This window comes from Malus domestica, chromosome 04, assembly GCF_042453785.1.
Source record: "Malus domestica chromosome 04, GDT2T_hap1".
Lineage (NCBI taxonomy): Eukaryota > Viridiplantae > Streptophyta > Magnoliopsida > Rosales > Rosaceae > Malus > Malus domestica.
In genome coordinates this window covers 18,032,352-18,047,972 of record NC_091664.1, presented here as the reverse complement: position 1 = coordinate 18,047,972, position 15,621 = coordinate 18,032,352, and the positions used below count along the sequence as shown (strand labels likewise).

Sequence of the window (15,621 nt, the reverse complement as noted above, 5' to 3'; positions counted from 1 at the left end):
TACACACAATGCGAACAAGTTAAAACATGACTTGTTGCCGCGTTTAACCCATGCAAGCAAATTAACTTCAACTATATATATATATATATATATATATTTTTTTTTTTTTTTTTTTTTTAAACAGTGGACCAGCTAGTGGTTTCGTCACTGTAGTCCATCGTTCCTGATACTGTGAGTCTCTCCATCTTTCTCAAACCACCATTGTGCGATTCACTAAAATCAAGAATCGAACTCAACACATACCGTGTGAAATACGGATTTGAAATTCATCTCAAGCATTGGTGTGGTGGTTCAATATATAATTGAGTAAGTTGCAAAGTGTAAAACAAGAAAATATTCAAATGTAAAAGCTCAAACTTTGAAGTCGGCAGCCAAAATCAGGTCAAAGGCCGCCGGCAATAATATATTGTTGCGTCTCCATTTATTTTCTTCCTCCAAAGCTTCTTCTTTCATGGGGTGCTCTCTCTTTAATCCATTGTAATTATCACCAAGGCTTAAGATTAAGCACATTCAATAGCAAAAACCCAACAAACAAAAAAAGAGTGCATCCAGCTGCTGGAACATGAAGTTCCCACTTCCTTGCAAAGATTGCTTCGTCTCCTCACCCACAAAGGCCATTCAAAGAAGGATGCGAGGTATTATTAGGGTTTGTTGTTCTTGGGTTTTGCAGCGATTTACTGTGGTCTTAATTGCTTTTTTTTTTTTTTTTTGTACTTTTTTATATTACCCAGATGGTCAAATTCCAGACAACTTGAGAATTTTCTCCTGCAAGGAATTGAAGTCTGCCACCAATGGTTTCCATTCCTCCAACAAGCTTGGAGAAGGCGGCTTTGGCTCTGTTTATAAGGTTTTTCTCTGACCCTACAACATCAAATTCTGCATATTGTTGATACAATTGCATGTGTGTGTGTTGTGTGTGTGTGTGTAATATATATTGTGTTTGCTGATATAGGGTTAATTGTGATTGAGTTCTAAAGGGTCAGCTTAGAGATGGGAACCTTGTGGCTGTGAAAGTGCTTTCCGTTGAACTCGAATCGATGAGAGGAGAGAGGGCATTCATCACCGAATTAGCTGCTCTGTCTGTAATCAGACATGAGAATCTTGTTAGGCTTCAAGGGTGTTGTGTTGATGGAGCTGCAAGATATTTGGTCTATGATTACATGAAAAACAATAGCCTCACACACACTTTACTTGGTAAATAATCATTCATCTGCTTCTAGTTCTTCAATTTCTAACTGAATAATCCACATTTTTGCTGGATTGTTATTGAAATTCTTAAGTAATGAAGAATGTGATATTGATTAATAGGTGGAGAGCAAAACAGGATGAGATTTAGTTGGGAGGCAAGGCGGGGTAATTCAATAGGAGTAGCTCGAGGACTCGCCTATCTGCATGAGGAAGTTGATCCTCACATTCTGCATAGAGACATTAAATCCAGCAACATTCTTCTTGATGAGAATTTGACACCGAAAGTTGGTGATTTTGGTTTATCGAAGCTGTTGTGGGACAACCATACTCACATTAGTACTCGTGTAGCCGGGACAATGTAAGTTGTTTTTGAATCACTGAATATGCTTGCATTGTGATTGGATTACTCTTTGAAATGCTACTGCATTGCTAATGGGGTGTCTCGCGATAATCCAAAAGAGGCTATCTTGCTCCAGAATACGCTATTAGTGGGCGTTTGACGCGAAAATCAGATACCTATAGCTTCGGAGTGCTGTTGTTGGAAATTGTCAGCGGCCGAGCAGTTGTGGATTTTGACTTGCAACTTGGGGAGCAGTACCTGGTTCAGAAGGTAAACAAATTAAATTAGAGCATCTATTTACTGCGGGCATAGTTGGACATATTTTTCTGATATAAATATAAGAGGATTAGGCGAGACTACTTCCTCAGAAACAGTCAATGTTAGACTGAAGCAAAGCAAAACAGCTAGTTAGTAGCCTTGGACACGCTTTCAATTTAAACTTCAGAACTGAAGCAATGTTGTTTGTGAAATTGCAGGTATGGGAAGCGCACAAGGCTGGAAACCTTGCACAACTAGTTGATCCTACACTTCAGATGAACTTTCCTACGGATGAAGCCATTCAGTTCTTGAAGGTAGGACTTCTTTGCGTGCAAGAAAGGGCCAACCAACGGCCACGGATGTCAAAGGCGGTTGAGATGTTGTCCGGAGATGAAGTCCTCAAAGACTCTCATATTTCACAACCCGGGCATGTTTCGGATTTCATGGATATCAAAATGAGGCAAGAGAACTCAAGTGATCAGAGCACTTTCTCCAAGGCCTCCACAGCTAGCAGCACATAAAACCATTGTAAATCTGAGGACTATGTGCTGCCCTTATAACCATGTCAGTGAAGCCTGCAGAGCCATTGATTTTTGTTGGATGTCTTTTGAGTATATGATACTCAGACAACCAATTTTTTTCTCTCTGGGGTTTACATTGTTTAATTGTTTTTGGGATTTTGGGGATAGTTTTTCTCTGCTTCTTGCTGTTGTTGATAGTACTTTTGCAAAAAAAGTGTACATAGTTACCTCCCAGTAAATTAATGTGAAAAACCAGCATAGACGTTGAGCTTTTTTCTGTTATTTACAGTGTCTAAAGTTAAATAAACTGCAGCAGAGACAGTGGTAACTAATGAAGCATGTCCAACTTGAGGCAAAATACATTATAACAGTAAATTTAACCAATAAGAATTTCAAGTTAAATATAGAAATTTTCACCCCAGGCAAAAGTTTAAATATAGAAAAGGGTAAATCTATTCCCTCATTTCAGGTGTAAATAAATCGTTGTAGAAAAAAAGAATTAACTTCACAAGTGATTTATGCACACCTTTTTTTACCTTTGTACGCTGACCATTGATTCTCATTTGTTTGCTTAATCCAATGATAAGATGGTGTGTAAAATGTGAAAAATTGTGTACAAAAATCATTCCCTGTAAAGTAACACCCCATTATTTACTTGAATAAATGGTTTTCAGAAGTCTTATTATATGTATGCCATATATAATTTCTCTTATCCGAACATTAATGTGAGATTTAACTAAAATCTAAGCGAGAAACATGTGTTGGCCGACCAAGCTTAGCAAAAGTTGTACTGTTGGCACAGTAAATGAGCTCTAACATAGAAATTCTCTTATCCAGTCGTTAATGTAAGTGATCAATCTAAAATTCAAGCGAAAATCATGTGCCGCCCATCTAAACCGACCAAAAAGTGGAGCGGCGATAGGTGTCGGCATCCGAACTAGCTCTACCTGTGAAATCTCGTTCTTGAATTTCACTGTTATAATTTACGTATTTGTATTATTGAGATTTTATATTATTTTTTGAGAATTTATATTAATATATTTGAATTTAGATTTTTTAATTGAACTAATCAGGAAGTTTGAATTTTGGTAAGTAATCATTAAAATTCGTGGACTTTACTGGGTCACATTAAGTATAATTGGATAGAGTTCGATTCTACGAGCTCGTAGGCGTAAACCGTTCACGAATCGGAGTTGAAACAATAAATTAGAGACGTTTTAGTTGTTGAAAAAAATAAAAAAAATTGATTAGAAGCTGCCAGGTGGTAGCAAGAGAGGGGGGAAAATGAGAGATGAGTTAGAAAAACGAGGGAAAGGAGAGAAGAGGAGCAGCAGCTAACCCGGATCCCAAACGACCCGTTTTGTTGACCTGATTGCAGACCCGGTTCTGGATAGCCAATTTCGGTGATTTTCGTTGGTTTTTCCGATGAATTCTACCCAACCCTTACCTGCATTCACAACCTTGACCTCTATTCTCTCTTTTCCACCAAAAATCCGAGGGTCTTTGGCCTTGGTTTCGTGAAGATCAAAGCCGACGGCTTCGAAGGCACCCACGGCAACAATCCGCTATTTTTTAAGCCACCACCGTCAACCACCACCATCATTCAAACCCTCTTGAGACCAGGAACAAAACCCAAGCCAAGATCGGGGCGTTGGAGGTCGTTTTGGTGTTGAATCGAAGTACACCCTTTTTAGGGTTTCCGGCGGATCAAATTGAATTCAGGCGACTTCACGGTCGAACAGGGCCTCAGCCCAGATATTAAAATTGTTCCCCTTGACTTGTTCTACATTTCTGTAAAATTTGGTAATTTTTAGAGTTAGTCCGAAAATTAGGTTTCTGTTCGTCGAAAACTGCCACTCGCGGCGGCACGTGACCAATGGACCAATACTGCCTTTTTAAGTTAAATTTGATGTTTTGATTTCAAATTTGATAACCGTTTAGTGTAGTTCGATAGTTTGAACCTAGTATGGAATATTAGGCCATCTGACCATTTTATGATTTGACGATCTGACTGTTGGATAGTCACTAAACCTTAATACATTATAGTACGTAATATTTGAGGATGATAGGAACTGATGGATTGGGAATCCGACGTACGGATCTTCCCAAGTTGAATTTCTAAGTTTGTAAAATCAAACGTTGATAGCAACCTAATTCTAGCAATTGGCGGAGATCCAACCGTTGGATAGTTCTGAACTTTTAGAATATTGTTCTCGAAGATTAATGAGAAACCTTGGGAAGCTACGGATTGGAAATCCATGGGTGGATGTTCCAGATTGACTTGTATAAGGTGTGGACCCCACCTTTGACAAAGACTTGACTTTTGGTCAATCGGCTATGAAATGATCTTAAATATTAAAATTTGTATTACTAGAGACTATGCAGGGCTTAGTGGGCCTATATGGGTTAGTGGTTATCCCAGATGATTTATAAATTGATTTACGTGTATGGGATGTCATATTGTGATATATATGTGTTTAGTTATCTTCTTAATAATGTGAATGATAAGTATGATAAATGTTATGAGAATGTGATCCTAAAATCCTATTAGATGTATTCGGTAGAACTTATATGCTTGTGTGACATATTAGTTGGTGGCCATAAGAAATTGATGGTGTAGGTGACTATGTTGTAACTCATATGGGTTGAGTTGTGGGTAGGTTGTGTGTTGAATTTATTGCACTATATAGCAGTGGGACATGGATGGTCCTGCTTGGTATATCTGCGTTGGGGGACCATGTGTATTTCAGGGGTGATCATGCTTGGTATATCTGCGTTGGGTGATCACTACCTGCACGATGAGATTATGCTGTGGTTATGCTTGGTGTATCCGCGTTGGGGGACCATATGCATTCTAGGAGTGATCATGCTTGGTATATTCGCGTTGAGGGACCATGCGTATTAAGGGGTGATCATGCTTGATATATCCGCGATGGGTGATCACTGCTTACACGATGAGATTATGTCTATGGTTCTGCTTGGTATATCCGCGATGGGGGACCATATGCATTCTAGGGGTGATGAGGATTAGTTGTACTTGGTACATTCCGATAGGCAATTATATTTCGGGTTTGATTCCGTTGAGTGGTCCGGAATCCTTACACTTGCTCATTTGCATGAAGTTAGTTCGACCCTAGATTCAACTAAGTAGGAATTGCTCATAGTAGACGTTATGTTTATAAATTAGAATTATCATGTTATTACTTGGAATCCAGGTAGGGAATTATGTAGAATTCCTTTATTAAATTTCGTGCATTGATATGTGATCTTGTTTACTGATTAACATAATTAAATGTTAATATCATGCCTCCTTGATTCATGGAATTGGTTACTTGGTGATTGTGGAATGGTGTTGGATGTGATTGTTATTAATACGATTAGATTAGTTGATCAATGTGACTAGAGGATACTATTGTGCTTTGTTGATTCTTTGATATATTACATGCTATGAATTGAGATTTTATGTTGAAACATAGTAATTTATATGATGGAGGAAATAGAAACCTTGATTGTCATGTGGGTTCGTTATGTAGCTTGAATCAAATAATTCATCCTTGTCAAGTCCAAATGATTGATTGATGAATGCTATGCTTTTTTGCTTGAACGTACTGTGATAAATGTCGGAGTGTGGTGAATGGTGAACTACAAATGGCTTGATCCCTCTTTAGAGTACATAGGCAGTCTAACGAGGAGGTTAGATGCAGTCATAAAGTACACGAATATTACTATGCAATTCGAATCTTGAATTATGCTTTGTACATATCTCTAAGGCGGGTTCTGTTGGATATACGGATACTTGGTGACGTCACGTGTCGATTCTAGACGTATGTTGGGATCGGGACGTGACACTACCTTCCTAACCTCACTTGATGATCGGGTAATGCTAGATAGACCAAATTTTATAAACCAAATAATGTGGAGTATTACTTAAGTGTTGATTAACGTGCTTATTTTTTATTGGTGACATGTCATTTGGTTTGCAAATTTGATTTTAAAATTTGGTCTATCTAGTATTACCCCTTGATGGCCCCCCAATTCCGAAGCCAAGATAGAGCCTCAAGTCACTAGAACATGCCCTTTTAGAGTATGAGAAGTGAGAACTGTGAAGCACTACTTAACTAGTAGTGGAGGTGTCTTTTTTCCCCACTATTTTCTCAGCTCAGGAACCAATCAAGTCAAATGCCAAGCTTTTGAGTTGGCAAATTGCACAAAACAAGCTCATCTCGTCAACAAAGCACTATCCATCTGAAAGCCACTTACCTCTTCTATTTTTTTTTTTCAACTTGGTTATGGTTTGCACAGCCACTGATGGGCTTTGAGAGAAGCTGCAATGCAAAAGTGACAGATGAGGTTGCAAATCTTTTCCCATAAGTTTTCTGAGATCTTTCATTCTTTTGTGCATCACAAAGATAAGGTTGTTTTTCTCTTCCGAAACCCTTCGTCGTATGAGTGCTTCAGTTCAGAAGATGCTGTAGTTTTCACATTTCTGAGTTGCACAAGGTATCCTGGTAAAAAACTTTTGTACAGATATCAGATGATCGTAATATTGCGGTTGAAAGAGATAATAGATAATGCAGCGAATGACTCAATACTCCTCAAATCAGAGAAATCTTTTGTGCGAGTGTATCATAAGTAGAACCCATGGAGCTGACATTGCTTGATTTTAGTAACTACATCTGGTTTAATTACTACATATTGTGCAATCAATGAATAATATGAACGAAAACATCAAAGTACAATGATGACGATAGTTAACAAATTTAAATCAGAACATTGCTATCGTCTTGATAAAACACACGAAAGAAATGTGAGATTTTAATACAAAACCCAACGATGGGAAATGGGGTCTTTATGGCTCTCCAATGTTTTACTTGAGAAGGCAAATTATTAAATCATGTTTCATGTGGAAAACTAAAAGTACAAAAGTAGTGTTCCCTTCACTTTGTGTGGATTAAGAGAAATAATCAGAAACGAAGAAAGAAGATTAATCACTTCACTTACAAGCAGCTCATAAATAGATGTACAGTTCAGGAAGATTAGAGCAGTACTTACTGAAACAAGTGTAACAATCTTTGTTCAATTGATCTTTGATTAATTGCCGGCGACCTGGTTCAGAAATTACAAGGTCAAACCATCTTTCACAATGTGCTCCAACCAAGATGCAATATCTGACATTGTAGGACGCTCGATTGGATTTTCCTTTATAGCCAGTCCTGCTATATCAGCAAGCTTAAGCAAAGGCTCAACATTTCTCGGAAAAGCTATATAACGATCAATTATGGCAGCCACCTTGTTCTGTTTGATTAGAGGCAGTGCCCATTCGACTATACTTGGCGGAGTGTAATCTCTGTCATAAGCTTTCCTTCCACTGAGGATCTCCAACAGTACTATTCCAAAGTTGTAAACATCGCTGGCCATTTGACATCCTTGTCATTAGATGTAAGGAGTCCAAAATCTGCAATTCGCGTATTCCATTCAGCATCTAAAAGAATGTTTGAGGTCTTGACATTGCGATGAACAATGGGAGGCACGGATTCCTTGTGAAGGTACTCAAGCCCCTTAGCCGCCTGCATTGAAATTTTCAACCGGAGGCTCCAATTTGGGGAAGAAAGGCCACCATGGGAGGCACTGTCCATCTGCTAGCACAACTTTTTAAACAAAGCCATAACTTCCCCTGCCAAGCTCATTAAACTCCTTGAATCCGTTGGTGGCGTCTCTTAGTTCTGAGAGCCGGAACACTTGAGCCATCCCAGGACACGGAACCACGGATAGAGGAGGATTTGAATCCTTATTATTGTCAGCTTCCAACTCTGCTTTCCCAATGCAAGATTTAAACTGCTTTTTGCTCCCTTCTTTTTTTCAAGAAGTTGTTAAATGGGGAAGAAGGCACCAACAAGTTAATATCAACAAAAACCCCAAAGCAGAAGACCCGAATATGATCACCAACCTACGCACATGATTCCAAAGCTTCTTCCTCATTTCTGGAGGAGTTTGAAGCCCACAAATATCCCAACAAGAGCTGTTTTGGCAAAGAGAGAAAGCTGTGCACACTCGATCAGCATGTTCACTACATGAACTAGACAAGAAGAATCCTTCGGAACAATTTGACCCGCACGAGGAACAAATCGTGAGATCTTTTCGAACACACAAGCTTGTCAAATCCACCTCATTGAGTATGCTAGCATTGAAAGCAAACTCCCCTTGGCCACAAGAACCACGAGTGCAAAGACCTGGACTGCACAATTCCAATGGAGGATCATACGCCGGCGGGGATGAAGTTGCATTGGCATCCCAACAATCAATCACCAAATCATCTTCCCTGATCCCACAAGTGGTATAATCCGATGAGGCAATCGCCAAAAACCCAGAAGTCTTTGGAATCAAGGAGGAGTTAAACATGCCCCAACACTTAACTCTATGATTGTCGTGTCGAATCCCACAAAAATGGTGATCACCAGCTGCCAAAGACACATACTGAGTTCCATTTGGACGACCATCCAACAAATCAGCATCACCCCAACATTTCAATTCACCAAAATCTGAAACTCCGCAGATTGAGCCCTTCCTGAAGCTAAAGCTGTGAAATTCTGTAGCGAACCCGAAACGCCTAAATTCGAAGAATTCGGTCCCCAACAAATCAGCCCTCCATCTCTAACACCCCCACAGCTAAACCCTTCACCAGAAACAACCGTTTTGAACACAAGATTGGTAATTGCCTGGTCAGAAATTGCTCTGTTTTGAACTCAAACTTTTATTCGATGTTTCAAAAATTTCCCAACTATCTACTGTTCCAAATTCGTGATCAGAGTAATACGACCCTCTAATAGCACAGACATGGCTCTTCCCAGCAGCAATATGAGAGTAAGCAGTGGACTTGAATACGGGAGGAACATCTATACCTGGAGAAACGGAGCTCCAACAATACGCCAGCGAGGTGTTAGCCAAAATACCACAAAGAAAATCTTCACCGCCGGAGAGGGCAGCCATCGCCGGAATATTTCCGAAAGAGGCTGAGGACGATGAAGACGCCGAAGACAGCGTCGATGAAGAGCTGTTCTTTCCCCAGCAAACCACGTCCTGCTTGCCACTGGCGTCTATGAAGCAAAAGAAGCCGTCTTTGCCGAAAGAGGCCGAGATGGGTCCCATTAATCCGAACCCAGAAGCGGTGGTGGAGCATAAGAGCAGGAGGAGGAGCAGAGGAGGTACGGATCGAGAGAACCCACAAATGGTTTGCTGGGTTTGCATGGTTTTGCTGGGTTTAGAATTGAATCAGTGATGGTGGCATGGAGTGGTTCGATGGTGAGCTTGCCTGTCTGTGCTGCTGGTGTCGTTGGGTTGCTGAAGTTAGAGCTGTGAGTGTAAGGATGGTGACGATGAAAGAACGTGGGTGTCGCAGCCATTTTTACAGTTTTTGAGTAGACTCCCATTCGAAGTACTCGAACTAGTTACCTGAGTTTACTATATTTTAATGCTGGATTTCTTTTGGTTTACTGCATCCTGGCTGTATAATGTATTGGGTGTATGTAGTTACTGTGTTGCCGTCAGACCGGGATTACAGACCGCTCTATGTCGGATACATGCTTGAACAAGTGGGGAGAGTTGGGGTTTGATTATCGAAATCACTTGAGTTCTTTATATATAACTTGTAAAAAGTGTTCAATTTGTGATCCTTTGAGTTCTTTATTTGAACTGTTTAGCCGTTTGTGTGGTGATCTATGATGGATTAATGCTTCTAGATCTGTCTGGTTTGTGTCCAACGCTAGTCATCAGCACATTTTTACAACCGTCAAGTTTGTATCAGATAATAATCCGACATTGGCGTATGATACTTATTCATCGTAGTTTAATAGCAGGTTTATATTAATACATACCGTCTACATTTTTCAGAATTGTCTATTCGTGTTGAATATGTGCCATTGCCACTACTTTAGAATACGTGTCATTACCATTTTACAAAACCCTCATGTTTTGTTGCCAAAAACACATGCAATTAACACTTCATAGCTATCATGTTGGTAGCAAACACTAGTTATTAGCACTTTACAAAAGTATCATGTTCATGTCAAATACATGTAATTCCTATTTCTCTTGTTCATACTAAATATGTGTTACTAACACTTTCCAGAAGCGTCATGCTTGTGTTAAACATACGTCGTCAACACTATTTCCTATCCATGAAGATAAATTTCAATTTTCGTTTTCTCTGTTTTTTTAACCAATGCACCCTCTCCCACGTACTTTCACTTTCTTTGGCCAACATCCGTGGTCCTAACACACATATATTTTACAGGCATAGCATCACTCTCTGATAAAATAATCAGGCCACCAACATTTTCCACTCGTCTAAGATAACCTTATTTATGAATATTTCTTGTTACGTAAGATCACACATGTTTCATAAGATATTGGTGTAAAATATGAAGACACTTGGAGAAACTATTTGGTGGATCCAAATGAAAATGGAGGACCTAATGCACAAGAGCAATTCGTGTCGGTTTGCACTTGATGTATAGTAAATAAGAAGACCATACTAAAAAGTTTCTATTTATTAAACATCCTGACTGTACCAATGAGCAAGAAAGTGGGTTTGTTCGAAAGAATTTTTTTAACAAACAATATTATTTACAATAAAAGAGATGGGGATGAGCTTAATCTCATAATGGACTAGCAATAATACAGTTTAAATTCGTTTTTAGTGAGAATCAAATCTAAGACCTCTCACTTACAAATTAAAAGGAATATCATTAGATCGTAGTACTAAGTGGTTAGTCGAAAGAAATTTAAATAGTGAAAGAAAAAAAAAGCCACCCACGAATTAAATTCTTTATACCTAGGAAATATGGAGCAAACTCGTAGGCAACGTTTCTACATGACATGCGGTGTATTTGATTTACATATTTTTAAAGTGAACTCGAATTGCTGACGTCCGTCACAAGTGCAACAACCATTTCTCTGAATCATAACTAATTTTACTATAACTGACAACGATAGACAAAAACTTTCACCCCAAATTTAGGTTATAGAATTTCATCATGTCTCACCCTATAGTTTGAAGTCCCAACAAGAAAAAGGTATTGAGTTGAGATCGATCCCATTCTACTTAAGGATTCTTTTGGTTCCGGAGAATCTAGTATCAAAGAAACATGGACAATAGTTTTTCACACTTTTCCAGTCAACTTTTAAGCTTAAGAGATTAAATTTTAGAGAACTTTAACGAAAAGCACCCGGTACTGTTCATTTTAACGAAAAACCACATTTTTACACTAAAAAGTCAATCCCGGTACTATTCACTTTACCCTTTATTTTGTTCTTATCATTAAAACTCAAAGTTTTCAAGTCTTTTTCATTAGTTTTTCTTAAATTTTAATTAAGAATATGGGTAACGAACTCATACTTTAAGGTATAGGATCAATAACATGCACTGTTAAGAAATATGACAAACATCACGTGATGATGTAGTCATCCAAAAAACTTAATAAACTGGATAGTAAAACTTTTACGCTAAATTATAGGATCAATAATATGCATTTTTTTAGAAGAGAAACGATAGCTTTCATAGAAGATTGAATCCGTACCAAACAAAACAGCAGCAACTTAATTATAACAATCCTCTAATAACAAGTCAGAGATGAGGTCCGGAGGATATCAAACCTGTTGAAAATTTTGAGTAGAATTTCATTGTCCCACATTGCTTACCACCACAAGGTTTCTTCACTTTATAAGGTTTTGTCCCTTATAGAAAGTGATTGGAGTGATAGACCTTGGAGAATAAAATTGGGCGGGTTGGGCTTTGAGGTGTAATAATTAATTGATAATTGATAATTAATTAATAATTATGTAATGTAATTATCAAAAGATGGGGCTCTTGGGCTCTGAAAATTAAATTCTTTAATTAATTATTTTAAATTAATTTCGAATTTAATTAAATTATTTTTTATGAAAAGACTCATCTTTTTAGATGAAGTCTGAGAGCATATCTGAGAAACAGATGGAGCAACACACCCTTTACGTTGAACAGTCGCCTCCTAAAAATATGTCTCTTGCTAACAGACATATGCTCACTATAAATACATGCATCTGCATATCATTCAAACCACTGAAAATCATCAATCCTCATATACCAAGCATACTGAAAGCACCACAAACAAAATCACCAGAAGTCTAGTTTTCCGGTGCTAGAATTCTAACTTAGATCGTTGAATCCTGATGAAGCAGATGTCCGTAGAACTACAAGCACTTAGTAGGGACAAAATTTTTGTTTCAAGGACATTGCGGTACGCAAGCCTCGATCTTCAAGTTGTCTGTTTTATATTTTTGTTTTGTTCATATTCTGTAAATTTCTATTCGCATTTATTATTTATTAGCATATATAATTATATCACGGATCGTTGACTTATATTCAACAATCTTGAAACAGAAATTTATGGATCAATAATCTGTGAATGTGAATGACGCTGTGCCAAAATACTCTTAAAAGCCTAAGAAGTTCAAAGGGCTGCAATTCAAGAGATGGCAACAAAAGATGTTTTTCCTGACAACAATGAATCTCGCTCATGTTGTCAAGGAAGAAGCTCCGAAGTCTAATGAGAATCCAATGACGAAAGAGACTGTCATGGCAATTGAAGCTTGGAATCATTTCGAGTTTTGTTACATGAATTATATTCTGAATAGTTTGGATGACAATCTCTACGACATTTTTCTTTGTGCAAGATAGCAAAGAAGTTGTGGGAATCCCTGGAGAAAAAGTATAAGATTGATGATGCCGGTTCAAAGAAATTTGTTATCGGTAAGTTTCTCAAATATACAATGGTGGATTCAAAATCTATTGTCTCTCAGGTTGAAGAAATCTAGAAATTGATCTATGAACTGCACTCCGAGGGATGTGAGATCAATGAGCATTTCCAAGTTGGGCGATAATTGAAAAGTTGCCAACTTCGTGGAATGACTTCAAAATTTATCCGAAGCACAAGCGTCGTGAGATGAAATATGGAGGATTTAATTCTGAGGCTACGAGTGGAAGAAGACCACAGAAAGGCAGATCGTTAGGGTGGGTTGGTTGCCATTGAAGCCAATGCAAATTATGTTGAGGGAGGAAACTCCAAGGCTAAGTCGAAGAAGAATAAGGCTCTGAAAATCAAGCAGTTTGTACAATCTGCCCTTGCTCCCAAAGGCAAGAATCTGAAGAAGATTAAGGGCGCATGCTATGTGTGGCAAATCTGGTCACAAGGCACAAGGTTGTTATTATCGCAAGGATGGAAATCATGCCAACGAAAACAACAACAACCATGCTAACATGGCAACCACCAATGAAGAATTGGCTGCTGTTGTGTCCAAGGTCAACATGGTCTCAAATGTGAGTGAATGATTGATGGATACTAGTACTACTAAGCACATCTGCGTTGACAGAAATCTGTTCACTGAATACCATCCAGCTACCCATGGAGAAAAGCTGTATATGGGTAATTCTGCCTCATCTGCGGTGGAGGGCAAAGGCAAAGTGGTACTCAAATTCACATCTGGAGAGTCTCACCTTGCTGAATGTGTTGCATGTTCCTGAAATGAGGAGGAACTTGGTTTCTGGACGTATTCTGATTGCTAAGGGCTTTAAACTTGTAATTGAATCCAACAAATTTGTACTTACCAAGGGTGGGATGTTTGTTGGAAAGGGTTATGTGGCTGATGACCTCGTGAAACTCAATGTAATTGCCATTGATGATGCTAATAAAATAAATGCTTCTACTTATATTGTTGGGTCTTCTAATATTTGGCATGCTAGATTAGGATATGTTAATTTTCGTTCCATGCAAAGAATGGTTAAATTAGAATTATTACCTAAATTCGAAATTGATTTTAATCATAAGTGTGAAACATGTACTGAATCGAAATTTGCTAGGCAAACAAGAAAGTCAATTCTGGCAAGATCAAATGAATTACTTGAATTAATTCATAGTGATCTTTGTGACTTTAAATCTACACCAACTCGTGGAGGAAAGAATTATTATGTCACTTTTATTGATGATTGTAGTAAGTATTGCTATGTTTATTTGATTCATAGCAAGGACGAAGATTTGAATATGTTTAAGACATATAAAGCCAAAGTTGAAAATCAACTAGAGAGAAAAATCAATGCACTTAGATCCGATAGAGGAGGAGAGTATGAGTCTATTGTCTTCTCCGATTTTTGTGCACAACATGAAATTATACATCAAACAATGGCTCCATACACACCACAACAAAATGGTTTTGCCGAAAGAAAAAATAGAACATTCAAAGATATGATTAATTCCATGTTAAATAGTTTAGGGCTTCCACACAATTTGTGGGGTGAAGCTTTACTTACTGCAAATACCATACTGAATAAGGTTCATCTAAAGAAAATTGACGAGTCACCTTATGAATTGTGAAAATGACATAAACCCACTTATAAAACCCTCAAAGTGTGGGGTTGCTTAGCAAAGGTGCAAGTTCCGTTACCGAAAAGAACGAAACTAGGACCTAAAACTATTGATTGCGTATTCATTGGATATGCAAATAATAGTTCTGCTTATAGGTTCCTTGTTGTAAAATCATCGTTATCTGACATACATGTTAACATTATATTAGAATCAGCGGATGCATAATTCTTTGAAGACATATTTCCTTACAAAGATAAGGAATTTGGTTCTAATACAAAGAGGGTTCATGATCATAGTCATGATGAAGCCTCTTCTTCTGGTGTCCAAGATGTGGAACCAATAAAAGGTAAAAGAATCAAAGTTTCTAAAAACTTTGGACCAGATTTCATTGATTTCTTGTCCGAGAATGAACCTAGAACTTTTAAAGAAGCAATGTCTTCTTCCGAGGCTCCTTTATGGAAGGAAGCAATTAAAAGTGAAATGGAATCCATTATGAAAAATAACACTTGGGAATTGGTTTATTTACCTCGCGGTAGTAAACCAATTGGCCATAAATGGATTTTCAAGAAAAAACTTAAGGCGGATGGAACCATTGATAAGTTCAAGGTACGTTTATTAGCCAAAGGTTATCACCAAAAGGAAGGGTTGGATTATTTTGACACTTATTCTCCCGTTTCTCGAATAACATCAATTAGGACGTTAATAGCGATTGCGGCTATATACAACTTTGATATACATCAAATGGATGTAAAAACAACATTTTTAAATAGAGAACTAGATGAAGAAATATACATGGAACAACCTGAAGGGTTCGTGCTTAAAGGACAAGAAAGCATAAGTGTGCAAATTAATTATGTCATTATATGGACTTACACAAGCACCAAAACAATGGCACGAGAAATGTGATCATACTTTGTTG

At 38.0% G+C, this 15,621-nt stretch overlaps 1 protein-coding gene and 1 pseudogene across 1 annotated transcript; one reads left to right on the top strand and one right to left on the bottom strand.

The window, feature by feature from the left end:
- Positions 1 to 362: 362 nt before the first annotated feature.
- On the top strand, positions 363 to 2,589 carry LOC103433306 (putative serine/threonine-protein kinase). Its single transcript, XM_029101086.2, has 6 exons — positions 363 to 635; positions 732 to 847; positions 978 to 1,194; positions 1,309 to 1,546; positions 1,648 to 1,798; positions 2,005 to 2,589. Exons 1-6 carry the CDS (start codon positions 563 to 565, stop codon positions 2,305 to 2,307), a joined length of 1,098 nt encoding a protein of 365 aa, XP_028956919.1. The 5' UTR covers positions 363 to 562; the 3' UTR covers positions 2,308 to 2,589.
- A 4,679-nt stretch (positions 2,590 to 7,268) lies between these two features.
- LOC103433307 (serine/threonine-protein kinase-like protein CCR1) lies at positions 7,269 to 9,688 on the bottom strand (annotated as a pseudogene).
- Between the last annotated feature and the right edge of the window lie 5,933 nt (positions 9,689 to 15,621).